General features: G+C 47.0%; 1 protein-coding gene across 1 annotated transcript in view; it reads right to left on the bottom strand.

The window, feature by feature from the left end:
* Positions 1 to 23,267, bottom strand: part of QSOX1 (quiescin sulfhydryl oxidase 1) — a 44,625-nt gene that overhangs the window by 4,672 nt on the left and 16,686 nt on the right. Inside the window, exons 3-10 of the mRNA XM_007937687.2 lie at positions 18,557 to 18,602; positions 17,868 to 17,970; positions 15,463 to 15,553; positions 12,797 to 12,942; positions 11,052 to 11,186; positions 8,666 to 8,795; positions 5,170 to 5,292; positions 2,005 to 2,152 (exon numbers count right to left, since the gene is read on the bottom strand). Of these exons, the coding sequence (XP_007935878.1) occupies positions 2,005 to 2,152; positions 5,170 to 5,292; positions 8,666 to 8,795; positions 11,052 to 11,186; positions 12,797 to 12,942; positions 15,463 to 15,553; positions 17,868 to 17,970; positions 18,557 to 18,602 (922 nt within the window). The remainder of the gene's footprint in view (positions 1 to 2,004; positions 2,153 to 5,169; positions 5,293 to 8,665; positions 8,796 to 11,051; positions 11,187 to 12,796; positions 12,943 to 15,462; positions 15,554 to 17,867; positions 17,971 to 18,556; positions 18,603 to 23,267) is intronic.

The raw sequence follows: 23,267 nt of genomic DNA, 5'->3' as shown, positions 1-23,267 counted from the left end.
CTCCAGCAGGTCTGGAGGCTGCAGTGCTTGGGCTCAGTCTTCAGGCCTCTCCTTCACCTACTCACTAGTGAGCCCATCCAGTCTGCGCCTTTCAACATCACCAATATGCTAATGACCACAAAATTCTGATCTTCATCCTGCACCTCTCCCCACAGCTCCAGACTCCAGTGTCTACATTTCCATTTGTCTAATAGTCATAATACCTATAACCCTCTCCACAACTGACTCCCAACCACCCTTAAGCCTTTCCATTTCTCAGCACATAGGACCATCATCCATCAGACGCTCAGGCCAAACATCTCTGAGGCCGACCCCAAGTTCTCATTCCCGCATACCCTCCATCCAATCCACCATTAAGTCTTATCTGCTCTACCTTCTCAGTATTCCAAAACCTGACCACTTCTGCTATCTGCACACTGACAACCTTCATCAACGCCGCCACCTTCTCTCCTGGCTATTTCCACAACTTCCTAACTAGTTGTCTGCCTCCATGTTGCCTCACTAGAGCTAGCCTCCACTCAGCAGCCAGCAAGCTTTTTAAAGCATGAATTGCTTGTGTCCCTCCCCTGCTTAAACACCCCAAGGGTTCTTGTTAGCTGAAACAAAATCCAAACCCCTTACCCAGCCCTCCAAGCCCACACGTGCTCACCTCCTCTCCCTGCCTCCCTCCACAGCCTCATCTCTCTTTCTGGCCTTCTTTCATGCTGTAAACACACCAGACGTGTTCTCTGCACCTGCTGGTCCTTGGCCTGGAAGGATTCCTAGGTTTTCTCATAGCTGCTTCCTTTTCATCATTCAGGTCTCAGCACAAGGTTACCTCCTCAGAGAAGCCTTCTTCAACCACCCTCTCTAAAAAAGTACACCCTCCTTCTGAGTTCCCTCTTCTACACCACTTTGCTTCACTTTCACAGCACTCATCGTTATCCCTGATGTGATCTATTTATGTGCTTATGTCTGTCTCTTGCCATTAGAAAATCTGCCCCTCGAGAGCAGGGACTCTGTGTCTTACGCATTGCTGTATCCCAGCACCTTGCATGGTGCCTGGGATTTTGGAGATGCTCAATACATAGTGGTTGATAGACTGACTGGCTCAGCTATCTACACACTTGGCAGGTCCTCTAATTCACTCTGCCTTTGCACAGGCTGCTCCCTCTGTCTTGGCCACTTGTCTTTCCTAGCAGAACTCCTATTTATCCACCGACCCTTGGGTTGCCTCCTCTGTGAAGCTCCCTGCCCCCTCCAAACAGAGTTAAGCATGCCTACTCCTCTGCCCATACATCTCTGCACTACCCCTCAGCTCTTGGCCCTGCCACTGCAGGAAAGCTTTCGGTCCACACCGCCTCACTCGAGACAGTCCATAGAGCAAGGCCTGCCTCTTTTTCACCTTTGTATCCTCCAAGCTGAGCCAGGGCCTGCTATACACCTGTTTTGTCGATAAATGTTCATTCAATCAAATGTCCATTCTTTTAGCCATTAAAAGTGAGACAGTGTGGGGTCCTACAGAGGAGCAGCATAGTTTGGGAAGGGAGCATGTGTTTACTTCCCCTAGAACATTTCTTCAGTGGGAAAAAGAAAAAATTAATCAAAGTACATGGTACCAGCTCTGTAAACTGTGAAAGGGACAGAGTTCTCTTTATGAGACTATGAAAATTATAATTGAATATTTTTCATTAAGACTAATAACAAAGCAAGCTATAAGCCCTGACAAAGCCAAAAAGGAGCCTCAGTGCCCTAGAGTTTGGAGAAACACCCTTTCTACCACCACCACAGAGGCAGGGGACAAGATGAGGTGAATTCTCCAGGTCCTCCCCATCCTGGACCAGTTTCGTGCTGGTAGTGTATGCCCAGCTGCATGAACAGACTTCCCACTGGAGCCACAAGACTGTCTGCCCTATTCACTGAATATTGACCTGCAGCAGGGAGCACCCTGATCCTCGTTGCCATGGAGGAACATGACAGGGCATGCTCTGAGGCACAGGGGGCGCGAACAGGCCCTGGACTTACCTGTTTCCCATGAGTGGTACAGATTTTGTCGAGTTGCCTGCACTGTCAGGAAGTGGAAGAGGATCCACAGAGAGCAGGGAAAGCCCCGGAAATGTGGCTCACTCCCTTGGCAGCCAACCCAGTTCACCTTCTTGGCAATAACAGCGCCCTATGGGACACACAAAAGAGCTCTCGTGGCACAGTGCCTAAGGCATTTGACTGCTAACCAGAAGGTTGGCAGTTCAAACCTACCAGCAACTCTGCGGAAGGAAGACTGGGCAATCTACTTCCAAAAAGATTTACTGCCTCGAAACCCAATTGGGGTCGCTATGAGTCGGAATTGACTCAAGGGCAGTTGAATTTGGTTTGGACAGGACACACATGAGTGTATATGAGCATGTACTTGAGAAGAAAATGGATGGGATGGGAGGTGAGAAGAGAAGCTTCCAGGAGATTCAAAGGTCAGCAGACAGCCCTAAGACAAATGAGGTTTCTTAAAGGTGGCATTTTCTTTCTACCAACTATACCCATCGAGGGAGCAACAGATCAGAAAACCTGGAACATCGATCAGATTAGATCCATAATCCAGCCTCAATGTCTCCATCTGTAAGATGAGGGGAGTTAATCTTTGAGTTTCTTTTAAGCTTTGACACCTGTAAGTCTATAAGATTTTGTGCCTCTGTCAGCTACAGAGGCTACCTCTGCAACAGTGGCAGGAGCAGAAGGGCCAGGGAAGCCATGAGGAGCAGAAGATGCCTGGAGGCAACAGGAACCAGAGGCAAAAACTCTGGGGTCTTCACTGGATCTCCACAGACCAAAGAATGAAGTTGGACCCATACCTCACACCATATGTGACAATTAACGAAAAATAGATCAATGCCCTAAATATATGAACTAAGATCATAAAACTCTTAGGAGAAAACTTTAAAACCTTGTTTTTGACAGTGAATTCTAAGATATGACACCAAAACATGAGCAACAAATAAAAGACAGATAAATTGGACTTCACCAAAATTAAAAACTTTGTGCATTGAAGGACTTTAACAAACAAGTAAAGAAACAACCTACAGAACTGGAGAAAATAACTGGGAACCATGTATCTACAAGGACATAATATCCAAAATATTTAAAGAACTCTTACAACTCAATAACAAAAAGACAAACAACCCAATTTAAAAATGGGCAAAGGTCTTGAATACAGGTATTCCCCAATTTATGACGGGGTTCTGTCCAAACAACTCCATCCTAAATGGGTTCTGATGTAGATGAAATACCTCAATATTTTAAAATGTTCATTATTATTGCCTTTCACTATCAGTATCTGTATAAATCTGGCAGTGTTCTGAATAGGAAATCACAATATTGAGCATCTGTGGGTGAATATCTGAGAATGATAACATCAGCAAATAACACACTGCAACATATTACTAAGAATAAGGTGTATAGAAAGGAAAAAAAAAAAGGATTGCTGTAATTGTGGTTCATTGTAACTCAAGTACGTCCTAAGTCAGGGGCTAAATGTAAACATTTCACCAAAGAAGAAACACGAATGGCCAATAAGCATAGGAAAACCTCCTCAATGTCATTAATCATTAGGGAAATGCAAGACAAAATCACAATGAGATATCACCTCATACTCACTAAGATAGTGTCAGCAAAAATGGAAACCAGTAACTATGGTGAGAAATTGGAACTCTTGTGCATTGCTGGTGGAAACGTGAAATGGTGAGGTTGCTGTGGAAACAGTTATATGGTTCCTCAAAAAATTAAATATACATTACCATAGGATTCAACAATTCCACTCCTTGGTATATATCTCAAGAGACTTGAAAGCAGGAACTCAAACACATACATGCACACCAGTGTTCACTGCAGCACTATTTACTTTAGCCAAAAGGTGGAAACAACCCAAGTGTCCATCAACAGATAAATGGACAAAGAAAATGTAGTACATACATACAATGGAGTATTATTCAGCCATAAAGAGAAATGAAATTTTGGTACATACTATAACATGGATGAACATTATGCTGAGTGAAATAAGTTAAATACAAAAGTACAAATATTGTATAATCCCACTTTTATGAAATATCTAGAATAGGCAAATAAAAATTTATCAGTGATCACCAGGGGCTGAGGGCAAGAGGGAATGGGAGTTATTGCTGAAGGGGTATTAAGTGTCTGTTCGGGTGATGTAAAACTTTTGGAAATGGATAACAGTGATAGTAGCACAACATGGTGAGTGTAATTAATGCCACTGGATTATACACTTAAAAATCATTAAAGTGGCAAATCTTTTGTTATATATATTTTACCACTATATATATGTGTATGTGGGAGCTCTGGTAGTGTAGTGCCTAGGGCACTTGACTGCTAACCAGAAGGCTGGCGGTTCAAACCCACCAGCCACTCTTCTGATGGGGCAATCTACTTCTGTAGTGATACTGCTTTGGAAACCCAAGGAGGGGTCACTATGAGTCAGATCCGACTCAACGGCACATAACAACAACAACAACAACAACATGTTTATGTGTATGTATGTGTGTGTGTGTATATATAGATATACACACACACACGTATATGTACGTACACATATATATATCTCCCCAGTGGCACAATGGTTAAGTGCATGGCTGCTAACTGAAAGAAAGGTCAGCAATGGGAACCCACAAGCAGATCCCCGGGAGAAAAGACCTGGTGATCTGTTCCCATGAAAGACTAGTAAACTCTATAGGGCGGTTCTACTCTGTCCTATAGAGCTGCTATGAGTCAGAATTGACTTACAAATACATGAAAAAACAAAACAAAAAGAAACACCTCTGAGGTCTCACATCAGTTGTAAAACCCAGCCCAACCACTTATTGGCTATATGATCTCAGATAAAAATCACCTCTCTTAATGTCTTAACCTCAGTTTGTTCACCTGCTAAATGAAGATAACAGTATCTACCTACCTCTAATGTTATGAGAATTAACTGAGACGATGAATATAGAGAGCTTAGCACAGTGCCTGTATATAGTGGGACCTAACAAATAGTACAGTTTATTAATTATAAACGGAAGAACCCAGCCAAGATCACTCACTGGCTCATCCCTGAATGGACACTGGCAAAGGAGGTAACGGATTACAGTCTTAACCCTTTCCATTCCCAGAAATACTGAGGATGGGGAGAGGATCCAGACTCACCTCCTTCCTGTTATCCAGGGCCGCTTTGAAAGAACTGTAGGGAATTTTCTTTCTCTGCTGCCTCTTGAGCCAGTCACTGGTGGAGTACAGGAAGTTCTGGACTGAGGGCTGGCCAGGGAAGTACTATGGGGAAGAACAAGTAGAAGGTGGAAAATGAAAAACAATTCCCCCAACGTTCCACAGCCCTGGAGAAGGGAGAGCTATACAGTGCTGGGCCAGGGCCATTTTTTGGAATGTTCCTAAGCTACCAGGAAAACATTCTACCTGAGGCACAAATGTGAATTCCTTACTGCCTTTGCTCTGGGGTATCTTAAGGTGGGGGTACAGGGGTGTGAGAGAAGACAAGCTCTAAGTAGGGCCAGGCCTTGAAGGGCCCTCTCCCAGCTTCAGGGTCCTGTGGTGAACCCTGACCCATGCCACCCTGTGAGGGTGCCATCTTCCAGGGGCTGCTGGGAAACTGTCCTCTCTCCAGGTGGCTTTCAAATGAAGCAGCTGACTTGCTGACTAACTGATGAACTGGGCTAGGCCAGCAAAAGGCCTTTCATTTGTATTCCATGGGCAGCCAGTGGGGACAAGCCAGTCCAGGGGCTTATAGCCAAGATCTAAATCTTGATGGTAACTCCCAATAGTCTCCAAGGAACATGAAAAGCTACTTTGACAATAAGTCAACTCAAATCTGATTAGTATCAGCACTTTAAAACCACAAGGACTCCAGGGAAGAGGCTCTATTTATGTGTACACGTGTGCACACACACACTTGGGGTGGCTGGCTGCAGCACAGAGGGAAGCAGCAGATAGCAGGTCAGATAAACCCACAAAGAGGCCAAGAGGGAAGTGGAGAGGGCACAGGCACTGAGGGACTTGGGGAGGAAAAAGAGTAAAGAAAAACAATGGAGAGTAGAAGGGCATTGGAAACAGAAATAACTAAATAGAAAAACCTATTACCAGAGCCAGGGCTCGGAGAAAGCCATGAAATATCCTTATCAAACCTCAGGGGCTGGACACCTTCCCCTAGAGTGAGGAGTGGCCGGCAAGAATCTTGAGTTTTGACACACTGCCTCTTGGTTAGCTCAAACAGGCCTCTGGGGCTCACAAATTTACAGCTTAAAGTCAGCACTTCTCATTGACCTTCACCTGTCATCCTGACTTGGAACCTTGAGCTTTCTAGGGTCAGGGTGACAAGAGGAGGATGAATTAAGGGGCTCTGGCCTACACCAAGTCCTCTCAGGCCAGAACAGGAAACCCTGGTGACTGCATGCCACCCAGTGGCCAGTCTCTGCCCAGCCACTTACTGGAGGGAACAGATGGAGCAGGAAGATACTTTACTCAGGCAGGCAGGGGTGCGAGGGCACCCATAAGACTTCAAGTGTGCCTCCCGCCTGGTCATACTCAGAGCTGATATTTCTCAGAGGCTGAGCAGTGCAGGGTGGGCACTATCCACCCCCAGACTTTCAGTGCCTCTGAGCACTGTTCACGTGATGGTTAAGAGCATGGGTTAGGTTAGCTAGCGGTGGATGTAGATCCCAGTTCAGCCACTGACTGGCTAGAGGGCCTTGGACAAGGTGCTTTACCTCTCTGGGTCTTTGTTTCCTCACCTACAAAACAGAGATAATACCAGTACCCACCTTATGGAGTTAAGAGAAGTAAAAACAAGCTAATACACAAAGAACGTTTTGCAGAGTCTGGCAAGAAACGGAGCTGCAGAACTCACGAAACAAAGCTGCTACTCTTGCTACGATTTAGGGAAAATCTACCTAAGCAAGGGCCGGGCCAGAATACTCTGCAGTTTCCAACACAATGTGTGGGCAGAACTCAAAGAGAGAGTCTCAGATTCGTGCCATCAGGCCCCTCTGCACCTGCTGTTATACATCCCTGGCATCCTTCCGGCCTCTGTGAAGGCCCTTCCTTCATCTCAAATTTCTGTCCAGCATTTGCTGAGGGCAGGGGATGGTATGTTTCCCTCATTCTTTTCCCTGAAACTGGCTCCAAACAGTCCCACCAAAATAGAGAAATCAGCTTTGAGTACAACTGAGAGATGAAGTGGCACACAAGAAACAATTTCTTCGGGATGATTCCTCCAGAATGGACTGGACTGAGGAGCAATGAGATGACCTCATCCCCTCCTGAGGGGCACCTGAAAAGCTCACTTTGGGGTTCTCTCTCAGCACACAGGCCACGCAAGGCCTTTTTTCCCTCTGATTCTCTGGGACTCAGCTCTAGGCCTCACTGAACTGGGGACCAAGCAGCCTGCAGGGCCTCTGAGGAAAGGTCTCTAGTGCCCGGATGGGCTGGAGAACAGTGGCTCATTTGGCCTGGGGCCTTTGTGAGGTGTCCAAGGCTGCCCTCCCTTAGACTGTAGCAGAGCTCTGCGATGAGCACTCACTACCTCATAGGGTCTTCTCAGTTTAATCAGACGTGTATGTGACCAAGCCAAGTGGACAAGGAAGACCAGGACTGGTGAGGTGGGGGGAGGGATTAGTGTGGCTAGAAGTTCCCAAAGGGATAGGCACAAATCACGCCAGGGGTAGTCCCAGTTTCCCGCAGACCTGCAGAGAGGACAGGCTCAGATCAGGCCCCCAGGCTGAGAGCTGCCAAGTCAGCAGACAGACTCTGAGGGGACCAGAGCCCACATCTGACTCAGCAGCACTCAGCAGCCGTTCCTTGGGTTTTAAGTAGGGCAGTATTGGCAGCGGATCTGCAACCAGAGAGAAGGATGTAGGGAAGGTGGGAGGAAGGGAGGTGCAGAGCGAAGAGGCAGCCCTCATCTCACCTTCAGAGAAAAAGAACACAGGCTCTGGAGCCCAAATACTGACCAGAATATCTCAGAACCGGGAGGCCTAAGGCAAGCCACTTGACCTCCCTCCCCGGGCCTCTTAAAATGGAGATGGAGTAATACCAGCCACCTTGCAGAGAAGTTAAGAGTTATGAAATGCTTGACACACACCAGGTTCTCAATAAGCAGTTGGTATGTTTCATGTAGTAGCCATCTTGCCAGGAAATTACACAGGAATAAGGAAGGAATGGGTAGGACAAGGGACCCACATCAGACTGTGAGCCAGTGTCTGAGAGGAAAGAAAGGAGTTTCAGAAGAAAGCCACCTGGCACTCCTTGCTCTCCTTCACTATGGCCTCCCATGTGCTCTGCTGTCCCAATGACCATGCAGGGAGTGAGAGGCCACATTCTGGGGCTCAGGCTGAGGGGTAAGACTGGGGCAGGCAGAGGCACACACAGTCTCTGAACCAGCTGGCATTAGCCCCAGGTGTCAGGGCATCTGTTCTCGTGTGGGAGGCCCTGGTGTGGGGTATGGCTAAGGCTGGAGGGTAGCAGCCCACAGTGGACTGGGCAAGTTGTGGCTCCAGATATTTGGCCAGACCACGAGCCCCTGGAGGGAGGGGCCGGGTTGACTCTTTCCATGCTAGTATGGTGCCTGGCTTGATGGATGCACACTGATCATATGTGGAATTGTGCAGACAAGGGAAGCCACAGCCCTGCTCACCTTGGCTAGCACTGCCACAAATTTTTTCAGGGCCGCCAGACGCTGCCCCTCCAGGACTGAGAACTTGCCCACTTCTACCCGTAGGATGTAGTGTAGTGCGGATTCCAAGTCGGCCATGTAGATCTTGGAGCTGAAGACCCAGAAGGAGGCAGAGAAAGAAAAAGGCATTAAGCACAGGGCAGGAGCTGGGGGAGGAGCACCTGGCATAAAGGGAGGGAAGAAGAAAAGGGGCACTGCTGATGGTTACAGAGTCCCATAAGTTAGTACTTGGCTCAGCCAGTGGCGAGCTGTGTGACCGTGGGTAAATTACTCAAAGTCTCTGGGAGGATTCAATTCCTCACCTGTAAGATGGGGATAATAATAAATTCCTCCCAGGAGGGTTGCTATGAGGATTACATGAAAATGCAGATGTAAATCCCTCAGCATCTGCTGGGACAGAGCAGGGGTTCCCTTCTCCAGGTCCAGGGCTAACCCCTCCTATCACTCACTGAAGTGTTTTTTTTTTTTTTTTGGTTAGTGGAAGGTTGAAAACTCTCTGTACTGAGCAAAGTAAATCCCCCAGGAATGGACAAACAGAACGACAGGCATGCATAGACACACATCTGGGGTCTCTCTGAAAGACCAAAGGTTTGGCTGTCCATCAGGGCTGAGGGCCAGGAGGACAAGCGGTGTTTGAATGTATCTCATGGCCAACGTGCTCACAGCTGCCAAGCCTTGGAGCTCAGGCCCAGCTCCACCTCAGTCCTTTGGGACTGACCTCAGGTCTGGAGGAAGGGTTGTCAGCTCAGGATGGCTGCCCTACCTCATGCCCTTCATGCTCACTTGGGTCCGGGCTCAGAGCTCTGATGGGAAGAACCCCTGCAATGGTGGCTATCTCCCTACCTGAGATCTGGGATCTGGCCTCAGTTCTATAAGCTAGCTCTGTGAGCCTGGGCAACTCAATTCACCTCTCTGGGCTTCATTTATTTTATCTGTAAGAAAAACTAATGACTGTGCTCCTACCTCCTAGGTTTGTAGACAGCCAACTAACTTGGTGACTCCCCATGCTTTACCCTTGTGGCAAAGTCCCCTCTTTGTCCTCACTCTGCTGTCCTTGGGCTTTGGTTTACCTCATCAGTCTTGAGTTTTACCTCAAGAAATGACCCCATGACTGAATGAGATATTGCATGGAAGGTGCCCACCACAGAGCTTGGCACATGAGGTCTGTAAGGATCAGCCAATATGGTCAGTGCCACCTCTTGGTCTCTCTTTACTTCTCCTATGATTGACTAAAAATCACTCTATTAGCACTTACCACCCTTAAAGTCCCTCGTACAAGGATGCAAAATTCTTCTTGAAATCAGATGACCTTTCTCCCAACTCTCTTGTGCATCCCCCTCAGAAGCACCTTGGCCAGTCATTTCCATTTGGTGTGCAGTTGGGAGCTAGAGCAGGAGGCCTACAGATTGACTATAGCTAGAATGTCTACCTCAAGAGCAAAAGCCAAAGAGCCTCAGAGAAAAGAACAGCTTTCTCATGCCTACAGTTGTGCACAAAGATACGGGCCACCTCAAAAAAGTAGTGAGCTCCCTGACACCAGAGGCATTCTAGAAAGGTTAAATACCTTTCTAGAAGGGATGCCGGGAGCTCTGGTAGCGTAGTGCTTAAGGCATTTGACTGCTAACCAAAAGGCTGGTGGTTCAAACCCACCAGCCACTCCTCGGAAGGAAGATGGGGCAATCTACTTCCGTAGTGATACTGCCTCTGAAACCCACAGAGGGGTCGCTATGAGTCAGGTCCAACTCGATGGCACATAACAACAACACAAAAAACAAGAAGGGATGCCATGAAGGAGACTTTAAGCTCTGTGTTAGCCGGGATTGCATCTGGTCTGTATATATCTGTATCCACAGTGCCTAGCATATAGCAAGTACTCAAAAGTATTTGACAAAGAAATAAACGTTTGGATATGGAGCTGGCTTGGAGACCTCAGAGCAGCCTTCCAAACTGATTCTACTTGCTTTTGAAGAGAGTCAAACTTAAGCAATATGAATACCAGAAAGTATTCACTCCACCATGGAGGGTGAAATGCAATGCATGGGCACTCCCTGTAGTCAGCACTGGAGCCCTACTGCAGACACTGGAGAGGCCTGCCTGTCAACTGCTCCTCTTCCCACACCTCTAAGACTCTCCTATGCATGGAAGCATCAAAGGTGCCCAAAGGCCAAGGTCAGCCCTCAGTGGGAGTGAGGAGGAAGTCTGGACCCAGGATGGCATGTGCTAAACTCATGACAAGTAACACACATGGGCAAGAGAATGTGTGTGTTGCAGGGGGATAATCTGTGATCAGAGGAAAGGTAGGGGGGTAGGGAGAGGCAGGGACAGGGAGAACCAGTCAGGGCCTTACTGATCTGCAAATTTCCAAACAGTGGGAACAATCTTGTTAGCTGTAGTTGGCGCAACTGTGGTCTGGGATGCCTCTCTGGTGACCCCAGAAAGCCTCTGCAGGTAACTGGTATAGAAGGACCTGGATTCCACAAGCCTGTGAGGAAAAAGAACCACAGAGAAGAGGTGATAAGTATGGACAAAAAAATTGCCAGAACCAACTAACGTCAGAAGAGGAAGCAGAGTGGCCCAATAGACGATACGTTTATTGATAAATCTGAACTTGGTTGTCTTGTCCTCGCTGAAACCAAACTTGGGATCCTGCGCCTCACTTCAACCTTTCTATCTACTGCATGTGCTGTGGAAAGCCTCTCTGACAGCAGCCTAATGTCAAAACCTGTGTAGTGAACTGATCTTCCCAGAGAGCTATGGTCTCTGCCCTCAGCTATCAGAAGGTGATCTCTAGTGCCCCCAGATGGAGGCTGTGGAGTTTGACTATCTTCCCATAGACCAGAAGTTTCCAAATGGTGGCTGACCTCATGGAAACCGCCCACCCACAAGCCTGCTCCAAGGTGCCACAAGGTGACATGACTCTCCAGGGAAGTCAAAGGAGTTTTGATATGTGATTTAAAATGTAGCAAAAGAACAACAACAACAACAACAAAAATCACCAAAATTCTCTAAATCATTTACAGTCCTTTTGATTTCTTTCTCTCTTCTGATAGAGAGGAGTGCTGGAGGGCAGGAAACATCTCCTGAGCACAAATTCTCCCTCCTACCCACTAGGGTCAGGGCCACCTGGAGGGAGAGATACAGCAACCAACAGGGTGTGATGAGATAGCCCAGGGGAGTTTGAATTGGGAAGCATTGCTTTCTGCTCCGATGTCCTGGCCCGATGTTTACAGATGAGCAGATGGCTCAGAAGTGGCATCGTCACAAACAATTTTCCCCTCCACCAACTCCAAGTGAGGAAACAATGTCTCATCTCCTCGTCAGGACTGGCCCTCTGTCCCCCGTGGCCATCATGCTTCCTTTCCCCAGCAGCCTCTCTGACAAGGCCAGCCCCAGTGCCATTTGATTGAGGCTGTGGCAGGTTGAGGGCAAGTGGCCGCTCTGCCCAGCCTCAGCGCAAGATGGCACTAATGGCCTTGAGGGGCAGCTCATTGGGCACCTCAGGCAAGCCTTTATCTCCCTGGCCCTCAAGCTCCTGCCTAGAGGGCCAGGCTGACATCAATCGTCTGCCCAGGGAGGGCACCAAGGCACCATCTGGCGCCATTTAACAGGCCATGCAACAGCGGGAGCCTGACAGAGCGGCTGAGACTGGCCTGATTGTTTTCACTTGGCATTTTGGAACTGGCTATTGTCTGGCTCCTAATGAACTTTTCTGCAATTAGAAAACCAAAGGGAGGGAGGGTCAGGCAAATTTGAGTCCATGCCAGGCCTGTAGCCTGCCAATGAGTCTGCCAGTGAACAGAGGAGGCTGTGGCGAGGGTGGTGCAGTGACAGTGGGGGTGGGCACCAACACTGGGTATGCCAGGGGGCTGCGGCAGTACTCCCTGGCTGCAGTGGCACTGTCCCCCACCACCAGACAGGCAGACCTGTGCTCCTCTGCAGAGGGTGCTCTTACCAGCCCATGAGCTCCTCAGAAGAGTCATTGTAGGAGAAAGGTCTTACCAGCCCAGTTCTCATCTTGGCTGCCCCTCTGGGCAGAAAGAAAGAACAAGCACAGAGAAGGAGCAGAGATGGGGCAGACGACATTGCACTCACACAGGGACCCGAGTGACAGAGCCATTCCGAAATAGCAGGTAGCAAGATGGGAAATTGGTGATGCCAAACTTGTTCACCACGTCTTCTTCTGTGTTCAGGACCCTGCGCACTGCCACACCTTGGTACTGGGACAGGTCCAGAGTCACCTGCAGAGAAAAGAGGACATCTAGGGGGAGGGCTCCAAGCCACTGGGCAGAGGAGCCTGGGGCTGCATGTCTCGAGTGCACTGGACACCCCTGTCCACTGGCAGCTGTGCTTTATCTTGACTCTAAACTTTTCAGAGTTTCGAGTAATGTGAGGAATGAGGGATTCTCATGCCCCCAACTGCACCCATCCCACAGTAACAACTGTCAAGCACCACCCAAAGGGAGAGGCCATGGGACCGTGGAGACCTCACATTTTGAATTTTCTAGGATAGCCCCAATTTAGTATAATTTTATCCTATCCAATAAAACCAATTTGTAAAAAAAAAAACCCAAACTCACTGCCATTGAGTTGATTCCAACTCACAATTACCCCCCATTGGGTTTCTGAGGTGGTAACTCTTTACAGAAGTAAATCACTCCTCTTTTCTTCCGTGGAGCAGCTGGTGGGTTTGAACTGCCAACCTTCTGGTTAGCAGTCAAATGCTTTAAGCACTACACACCAGAACTCCTTAATTTGTAAAAGGCATAAGAAAATGTGGCTTCAGTTTTATTCATATACAATTTTCTATCTATATTCAAAATCAGGAAAATATCCTTAGTTAGACATGATTATTTCATTTTTAAAAAATAAAAAGGGGAAAGACTAACATTTATTGAGTATGTATCACATGCTGTTTATAGATTATTTCATTTAATCTGGGCAATAACACTAACAGATAGGAACTAATATTAGGAGAGTAGCAGAGGGAGCACGGTATATTATGCTCTGGAGCTAGGCTGCCTGGGTTTGAATCCTGGCTCCATCTAGACTAAACCTCTCCCTGACTCAATTTCCTTACTTGCAAAATTAAGATAATAATAGGACCAACCTCATAGGACAGTTAAAAGAATTAAATGGCTTAATTTTATAAAAATCCTTGTAATGATGACTAGCACATAGTAGTTGAACAAGTATTTATTTTTAAAATTCCCATTTTAAAAATGAAGAAATTGAGGCAAGAAGAGAAACAAAGTATCCATACCACACAGCTAGCAAGTGCCTGAACTGAGCTATAAATTCCAATTCAGTCTGGCTCCAAGGTCTACTCTTCACTACTATGTTCTCCTGCCTTTCAAACTACCCATCTCTGAGCACCTTGAACGGGCCCTTGACTCAGTCCACAGAGGACTGTGAGAGAGGAGAGGAAGAAGAGCTGATTCCAACCCACACCCACCAATCACCTCTTATGTGAAGGCAGGACTCTAGGCATGTAATGGGATTCCAGAAGGCCAGGCACTCCTTCAGCAAAGCTCCCTGCCTCCCTGTGCTGCCCCTCTTTGGGCTGAGAGATCTGGAATCAGCAGCCAAGCTTCTGCTTTCAGCTCAGAGCTCTCAACTGTGCTTGATGAGTTTGAGCAGGAAAATCATTCAGAGCCAACAGTGGTATTTAATTGCATCCCCACCCTCATGTGTCCTCTTTTTCCCTTTACTGTCTTGGATCATCTCCCAAGCACCGGCTCATCTATCACTGCATCTGGGAAAAGTTCATCCATGGTCTGCAGAGAAGTTCATGACCTGGTAGTACAATGGAGAGCTCTCTGCATCAGGTAAGGGGAGTGGATCTTGATAAAGCACCTACTATGTGCCAGCTAAGGAGCCCTGGTGGCTCAGTGGTTAGGGGCTCAGCTACTAACTGAAAGATTGGTGGTTCGAACCCACAAGCCACTCTGTGGGAGAAAGATGAGGCAGTCTGCTTCCAGAAAGATCACAGTCTTGGAAGCCCTTTGGGACAGTTTTACTATAGGGTCACTATGAGTCAGAACTGACTTGATGGCAATGGGTTTGGTATGTGCCAGTTACTAATCCAGGTCCTTTATTAAAATTGACCCATTTGACTTCCAAAAAAATACTACAAAGCAATGTAATTAACCCTACTCCATAGACAGGGAAATGGGCTCAGAAAAGTTAAGCAACTTGCCCAAGGACATATCATGTATGTGATGGAGTAGAAACTCAACCCTGCCGGTTCCTGTTACCTGCCACCTATTAAGGGACCCCATTTCTTCATGTGAGGGACTGAATGATCTCTAATATCCCTTCCTCCTTTTTCTTTACTCCGGTTTTATGGGGGAGGGGAGGGAGCTGTGTAGAAACAACACAGGGTTTGGAGCCAGACAGACCTGATTCAAAGCCCTGATCCACCAATTTACTAGCTGTGTGATCCCGGATGTGTTATTTGATCATCCTCATTAATTGTGAGGATTCACAACTACGTACGTCAGCAATCTAATGCTATGTCCAGTAAACATCAAGTGTGATCATATTTGGTTTTAATGAGATGAACAAAAGCAGACATAAATGTTTTAAGATGGAATGGTCTAGCTCCTACACTTCCCGTTTCTCCCAGAAGGGGTCAGGACAGCACAGGGCTACGGTACGCACATTGACGGGACCCTAGCATTGGCAAGAAAAGCCCTGCTCCAGAACTGGGGCTCTCTCCCAAGGTATCCAGAGTTGTAGGGAAACTGAGGGTGGCTCACCTCTCTACCCAGATAGGAACCTTCCTTTTCAAAGATCAAGGCCAGGTACTCTTCATTGTTTCCTGCAAAGAATCCATTAATTTCCTCCAGCCTGCAAGAGATAATTGGTGGTCACTCTTCACAGCCAGTGGGAATAAGGATATAACTACTAACCATGCCAGATGTGGGTGACAAGGTACTGCACATACAGCCATACAGACCTCCTCTATTTCTACACAAGGCTATGTGGAAATCTCCCACTGCTAGCCCTCCATAGTCCCATAGTCTCAAAGGATGTTGTCTTTGTTACCTAACACTGGTTCTCATTTGTTCCACCCTGATTTTTTTGTTTTTCTTTTTTCACTGCCTTTTTTTAAAGTCAGAGTGAGTATAAGGCAGTCTGACAGGAGGAATGGGTAAGGCCCAGGTCTACTGAATATGGTTGTTACTGGTTCCCTGGGACAGTAGATTAAAATCATCAGATACAAGTTTTGATCTGTGGTAAATAAACAGCAATTGGGAGATTTGCTACCCTGGGGTAGACATTAAAAAAAACGAATTAAAGAATCTGAAGTCCTGGGTGTGGAAGACCTTAGGAGCTATCTACGTCAACCTCCCCATTTTAAGGGAGGACAAAGAAGCCCTGCACAAAGGTGGAAACAGATAATACAAAGACAAATTTGATGATCTCCTCAAATAAACTAGAAATTTTTTTTTTTTAAAGTTTCAACCGAATATAAATGCATAATACAAAAATGATGTTTCCTTATTCTAATTAAAAGCAGAATATCATAACACATGCTTAAGAGGCCAGCAGGTGAAAATTCAGATGGCAAAAGGGAGGGTGCATCTTCTTTTCATTCCCAGAGGGCACGTCACCCAATCTGGAGACCTACTGTCCTCTGCTGGGCCCACTGATGAGGCATGGACTACCTGCAAACAGAAGGTGCAACCTGGGCAATGCTGGAGCCCAATACAGTGACAGTGGACATGCTAGACAGGTGGGGGCCAGAGTCTACCCCGGGTGCATGAGAAGAGTTGTCGTGGCTACTGACAGCCTCTGGGGTGGCATCAGATGGCATCTCAGAACACATCACCAGGCCTTTCTTAGTCTGACAGAAAAGCAAGTCTTATATGGTAGCTGGCCCCCCCATCTATTCCCAACCTCAAACTTCTGGAGGAAGCAGCTCACCTTTCTTCACACACATCTCTGCCTCCTTCTTAGAGCTCTTTAGAGGGATCGCTTTGAGAGAGGTTGGCAAGTTTGCCTGATTATTGTTTTTGAGATCTTTTAAGAATGAAAATGCACCACAAGGGATGTATAAATGTTTGTGTAAGAAAGAGTCAGAGACAAGGACAGAATGGCACAGTCATTGAGAACAGGAAGAAGTAAGGACCAGACATGGATATTCTGGAGAGGTGGAATCCCAAACCACATCAAGACCATGTACTGGGTCCAGGGTTTCTGTGAAGTCCTCTGGGAGGATGGAGAATTGGGAAAGATGACAAAGGAGTCTTGTAAGTTGTATTCAGCCCAAACTGACACTTGGAAACACAATTTCTTAGCAAGCCTATGACTTTGAAAAGTCACCAATACATAGACTTGATCCTTCAAGCACATGCCTTAAAGAGGCTTTTTCAGCACCTGGGAACTTTATCATGTTCTGAGGCTGGGCTTCCTCTAGCAGTCCCCGCTAGTATTTGGATTTGGTCCTGCTTTGCAAGAGTCTCCTATGGTGGGCATTATCCTATCTTGAGTTTTCATCCAGAAGAGAAAGATGTAGTATTTTCAATATACTTGTCTCCATCTCTTTGGGACAGTCAGGGTAAGACACCTATGCACCTCATTATCCTCATTTTCCTAGAAAAGAGGCAATCCTTGAAGCCTTCCCAGCAGGTAGGTAGGTAGAGGACACCAGCCAATGAGCCTGACACTTCCAAGCACAGGCAGCTGAGGGCCACCTCCCACCTCCCAGTCACAGCACCTGCTCATTTTAGAGGCAGAGCTTTACTCAAATTTTGAGTTTCTCCTCCCCTTGCCCACCACCACCACCACTCACTTTTTCTCTAAACAGTATTTAACCTCCATTTTCCTTCCCCATAACATTCTTAAGGACAAGCTGTGATGGGAAGGGGCGGCAGGTACCATCTGGAGAACCCAACCCTACTTTCTCTCCCAGTGAGGTGGGCTCTGAATCTGTCAAACAGAGCCCCTTAATTGGGAGTTCTAACAATAGGAGGCCCTCTACCAGTCACCAGCTGCTCCAGCATGACTGTGTGCTCTGGCAGACTGGGGTATCTGCTCCAACAGTAAAGGTAGCAGGAAGAACCAACCTGGGTCCTCCACTCTGCCATTCCCACCACCTCCTCACTCTGAGGCCTATGAATGGCCCTCACTGCACCAAGTCTGTCCCAGTTCAAAATACCTGGCAGGTTCCAGTGGTGGACAGGCTGGGGGCCACGTGTCATGATGGGTCTCCAGAGCATCAATAAGCCTCTCCCGCAGGGTCTGCACATCTGCTCCAGCCACTGTAAACAGAAATGGACATGGGGACAGGATCGGGAGGAAAGGAGAATTCATTCCGGTGCCTTTGTCAGCCTCACTCACAGAAACTATGGGCCTAGGGCATGAGCTATTTCTGACAGGAAAAGCATATGGTAGCTTCTTCTGTAGAGAATGAGGGGAGAGGGCTACTCCTGCAGTCCTAAGCAGTACAAGGAGACCTGTCCCTCAGAGGGCACGAAAGAGCCCTTCAGAACTGGGACTCGTGTGGGCTTCCCCCAGGAGCTATCTGGTCTGCCCCTCTGTATGCCAACTTCATTTGGGCATGAAAGGTTACTCTGGTAACACAGCACCTCACCTTCACCCCAGGACCCTGGATAGGCTAAAGTGAGGAGCTTCTTCAGGCTAGCTTTCCCTAGGGCATCTTCTAGGCTGACTGAGAAGGACACCTTCCTTTCATCAAATTAGGTTTTCACTTGGGGAACCCTCTAGCCTTGTAGACCTTGCCAATTGTCAGGCCTTTCCACCCCAACAGAAACCCAGGTAAGGAGGGAGGCAGGGAGAGGAAGACAACGACAATGCCAACAGGACAACCAGAGCCAGGACACCCACCTGACAATGGTGTTCCCGAGCCATTCTTGGAAAAGGCCTTAAAGAACTGGAAGTAAACACACAGGTAAGAATCAGTATCACATGGTGGTTAAGAGCACAACACTGTGTCACACAGATGTGAGTTTAAGACTCAGCTACTCACTAAGGTGTAGGACCTTGGACAAATTACTTAACTTTGTGAGCCTCAGTTCCTTTATCTGTAACATGAAGGACAAGGAAGCTTTTGCTCTTGGAGCAGGACACTGGCTCCTGTTCCTCTTTCCACTGTGAGCTGATTCTGACTTATAGCAACTCTACAGGACAGAGTAGAACAGCTCTATAGGGTTTCCAAGGCTATAAATCTTTATGGAACTAGACCATCTTATCTTTCCCCCTTGGAGCGGCTGGCAGTCTTGAACTACCGGCCTATTGGTTAGAAGCCAAATGCTTTAACCACTATGCCACCAGGACTCCATATACTCTACCAAAGGTAGACTATTTCTATAAAGTACTGGAACTGTTTCATAGGGTTTCTAAGGCTGTAAATATTTATGGAAGTAGACTGCCACATCTTTTTCCTGCAAAGTGGCTGGTAAGTTTGAACTGCTGACCTTTTGGTTAGCAGCAATGCACTTTCACCACTGTGCCACCAGAGCTTCTTAAATTACCAGTACCTAGTACATAATTAGGAGCTCTGGTAGCATAGTGCCTAAGGCACTTGACTGCTAACCAGAAGGCTGGCGGTTCGAACCCACCAGCCACTCCTTGGAAGGAAGGTTGGGCAATCCTACTTCCATAGTGATACTGCCTCGGCAACCCAAGGAGGGCTCGCTGTGAGTCAGGACTGACTCGATGGCAAATAACAAAAACAACAACAGTACATGGTTAGGAGCTCTGGTAGCGCGTAGTGCCTAAGGCATTTGACTGCTAACCAGAAGGCTGGAATTTCAAACCCACCAGCCATTCCTCAGAAGGAAGACTGGGCAATCCACTTCCACAGAGACAGCACCTTGGAAACCCAAGGAGGGGTCGGTATGAGTCGGATAAAATATTACATGAACAATGAAGAACCATGGCTGTTTTCCTTGCAGACCCACCTGAAAAAATAAAGTGAAGTCAGCTCATACATACATCCCTGGGAAAACGTCAGATGCCCTCTGTGGAAATCTGTCCTTGTTCCTTATCTTGGGAAAAAAAAGGGCTTTGAGGACGATGTATCCACCCACTCAGAACTCCCAGCCTGAGGCCTGGCACAGCAGACACTCAACAGAGGGAGGGATCTCCAGCACAGGTTCTACTGAAGGGTTGGCCTGAGCCCCTAAAGAAAGAAGTTATGTTTCAAACAGCCCAATTTAACTCATTGTCTTGTCCTCTTTTCCCATTTATATGACACTTGGCCTAGCCCCTCCCTTGCCCTCTGAGGGCAGAGAGAACAGAGGACAACCCCTTATGATCCAAGCTTCTGCTCAAATAGTGATAGGGCCAAGGCTCAGGATGGGACAGAGTTGAGTTGTCTTAACAGAAAGGAAGATAACACTTAACTGCCTGGGAAAGAGCTTGCAGGCTGGGATAGGGCCTTTTCCTGTGGGTCCCCAATCTTGGGGCCAATCTCTACGGAGCCTCTACCTCCAACAGCATGGCCATTTGGTTATCCCAGCTGATGGTTATGAGTGCAGGGGGTCATAACCACGCAGTCTGGCAGATCTGGGTTCAAGGCCTGGTTCTGTTATATTCTTGCTGTGTAACCCTAGGCAATCCACAACCCTCTCTGAACCCTAGTTTCCTCATCCTTAAGATGAGGGTGGCCCCATCTACTTTAAAAATTTCTGTGAGGATTTAATGACAATGTATCTAAAGTGTATAGCACATGTCTGGGCATACAGTAAGTGATCAAGAAACATTAGCTGCAGCAGCAGCAGCATCCCCTCTCTTTCCTTGTTCCCATCTGTTAAACACTAGGAAACTTTGATCACCTGGGACTCAGTCTGTTTACAGCCATTTAAGCCAGACACTAAACTCTGGGGGCCATCTCTCCCACATGAGGAGTAAAGACTGCACATAAACCACTCATCTCCCCCCACCGGCAGCCTCTTCCTGCTCCCTCTGACCACGCCTATCCCCTTACTCTGCTCACTGCTTCATTCTCTCTCTCCTTGTTAAACTTTTATTTTAGGTGAAAACTACTTATTTATACATATCACACATATTTATAATAGTGTTTGGCTTACTGAATAAATCTTTCATTGATAAAATTTTATTATCTTAATACTTGTAAAAATAATCACAGATCTCCTGGATTGTGACATGAGCTCAGGTTGACTAATTATATTATGACATTTGTGACTCATATCGTTTCTAAGAACCAATCAAAAATGCAGCTAATTGGAGTTTGGGCTGTTCACAAATAATAAACCAGAGGGTGATTGTTACAGATACAGTCATTCACAGTGATGTTGCACTTGTTTACGTACAGCTAGGAGAAACTTCAACTTGTTTCCATGGGTGCGTGCACACATGTACACACATATACACACATACACCAAAAAAACTGCTGACATCATCAGGCCTTAACTGGCATGGCTATCCTATAGCTACAGCTGTTATTTTAATTCAGAAGAAAAGTCATTGAAAAGGAAAACAGTAACTCTTCTCTGTCAAACATCAGGTCACCCAAAGCGGCCTGTATTAAAAAGGGCTGGCATTATCTCTATCAAAAGGCAGGTGAGCCTTTTCAAGGTCCCAGCCATGGGCAGCCTGCAGTGGGACCAGTCCCAGGGGAATACAGGGACTCCAAGAAACCCGCCCACAAGGTGCAGGGCTGAAGAGGAGGCCTCCCACCCCCACCTCCATTTTCCACCTCTGGTTGACCACTCAGTCTTCCCTTCTGTCCCCAGAAGCTTCGTTTCCACCTTCCAGAACAATTCCAGCATCTGAACTCTGGCCCTCATACCTCACGTGCTTTAGGAGCTTGTGCTACCAACTCATCTTTTTATCTTCCCTCTTTTCTATCAGCTCCTTCCCAGCTCTACAAACAGATTCAAATTCCTCTAACTTAAAAATGAGAGAGAGAAAACAGAGAGAGAGAGAGAGAGAGAACTAACATGGGAAGGAGGATGGAAAGCTATTGCGTTTTCCATTTCTGCACTGCCAAATATTTTATAAAACAGTACTCTGCTCTCACTTCCCTGATTTCCCTTCTCCCTTTATTCCCATGATCAGCTGGGTCTGACTCTCCCACTCAGTTAAATCTGCTCTAGGAAAGCTCAGCAGTGATCTTCTCTTTGGCCAATTCAGTGACCTCTTCCAAACCCTTCTTGATCTCTCTGTAGTATCTGATGTTATTACCATCTACTTTTTTACTCCATGGCTAAAGTTCACCATTTTTTGTGCCACATTTTCCTAACACTCTCCTTCTTTGCTTTCTTGGTTTGCCTGACACTGACCAATCCTTTCTGGCCACCTTCACAGCCTTCCCCTTGCCCTTACCTTCTCTCTTGCGCCCATTGTCCTTGGTATGTCCTGCCTAGACCATTCCCTTTCTTTCCTGACCCCAGCCACACCTTAGATCATCACACTCTTCTGCTGAAGAAGTACTTGAAAGCAAAGCACTCAATCTATACTTCTGAATGAATGAGTGAATGAATGAACAAAAAACCCCATTTCTCCCTTGCCAATTTCATCAACTTTGTTCAAATGATTTGGAATCTGAATACTCTGTCTCTGCTCCTCACCTGGCCTGGACTTCTGCTTCCTCCTGGAACCCTCCCCACAGGTATTGGGGCACATCCTACTCACACACCAACACCGCAGTCATTCTTTCCCCAACCTGTTTCTCCACTATTGTTTTATTTTTTCCTGTATCATCCAGTGAGCTGTCAACCTGCCGCTCAGACCAGAATCTCCCACTCCTACACCACCCCTCATCACCCAGTCAATTGACAAGTTCTGTAAATATGAACTTTGTGATACTCTTTACTTGTCTTCTTCCATCTGTTCTCTTGTCTAGACTAGGGCTTCATCCTGGAGTGCTGCCCCAGTCTCTACCTGTCCCCCTTCATGTGCTTACACATTTTAGTAGGATCCATGTTTTCATTTTGCAACTATCTTCCTTGCTGCCACTATTGCTAGTTTCCTAAGGCACCATTCTGTTCTTATCATGCTTCTCCTCCTCACATCTTTCCTGTGACTCTGTATTGTCTATGAATAGTGTCCAAAATCACTGTATTCAAGGACTTTTAGGACATGAACCAAACATACCTCCCACTGCCTATACTTCAGCTACAACGGACTTTATCTCACCTTTCCACCCACAAGTCCATCCCTGTGGCCAGGAGGGCAGGACTCTACCGTGTTCATCTCTGCAAGCCCCAGAGTGCCTCACACAGTGTCTAGCACACGGAGGCACTCAGTAGACTTCTGTTCAGCTGATCAGAGAATCCTGCCCTTTGATCATTTTGAAAGCTTATGAGCAAATCACATTCAGATCTAGCCAGGGCACATTTTTGTCCTCTTATTAAAGTGTATCCTTATTAAGTCAGCTATTGGAGGCGTGTGCCCTACCCAAGGGAAACCACCACAACTCCTTGGAAACAGGCAATTAACACTTCAGTAGTGAGTTTTCTTTTCTCCAAGTCAGCACCTCCTCCCTTTCTTTCCATCACTTCTCACAGGTAGCCTCTGCCTTCTCCAACATCGGGAGCCACTGGAACATTTCCACCATCTCCCCAAAGGC

The sequence above is a fragment of the Orycteropus afer genome, unplaced genomic scaffold (assembly GCF_000298275.1).
Source record: "Orycteropus afer afer isolate SDZICR_OR568_19922 unplaced genomic scaffold, OryAfe1.0 scaffold00043, whole genome shotgun sequence".
Classification (NCBI taxonomy): Eukaryota; Metazoa; Chordata; class Mammalia; order Tubulidentata; family Orycteropodidae; genus Orycteropus; species Orycteropus afer.
Note: the sequence above shows the minus strand (reverse complement) of the source record. Positions and strands in the feature narration are given on the sequence as shown.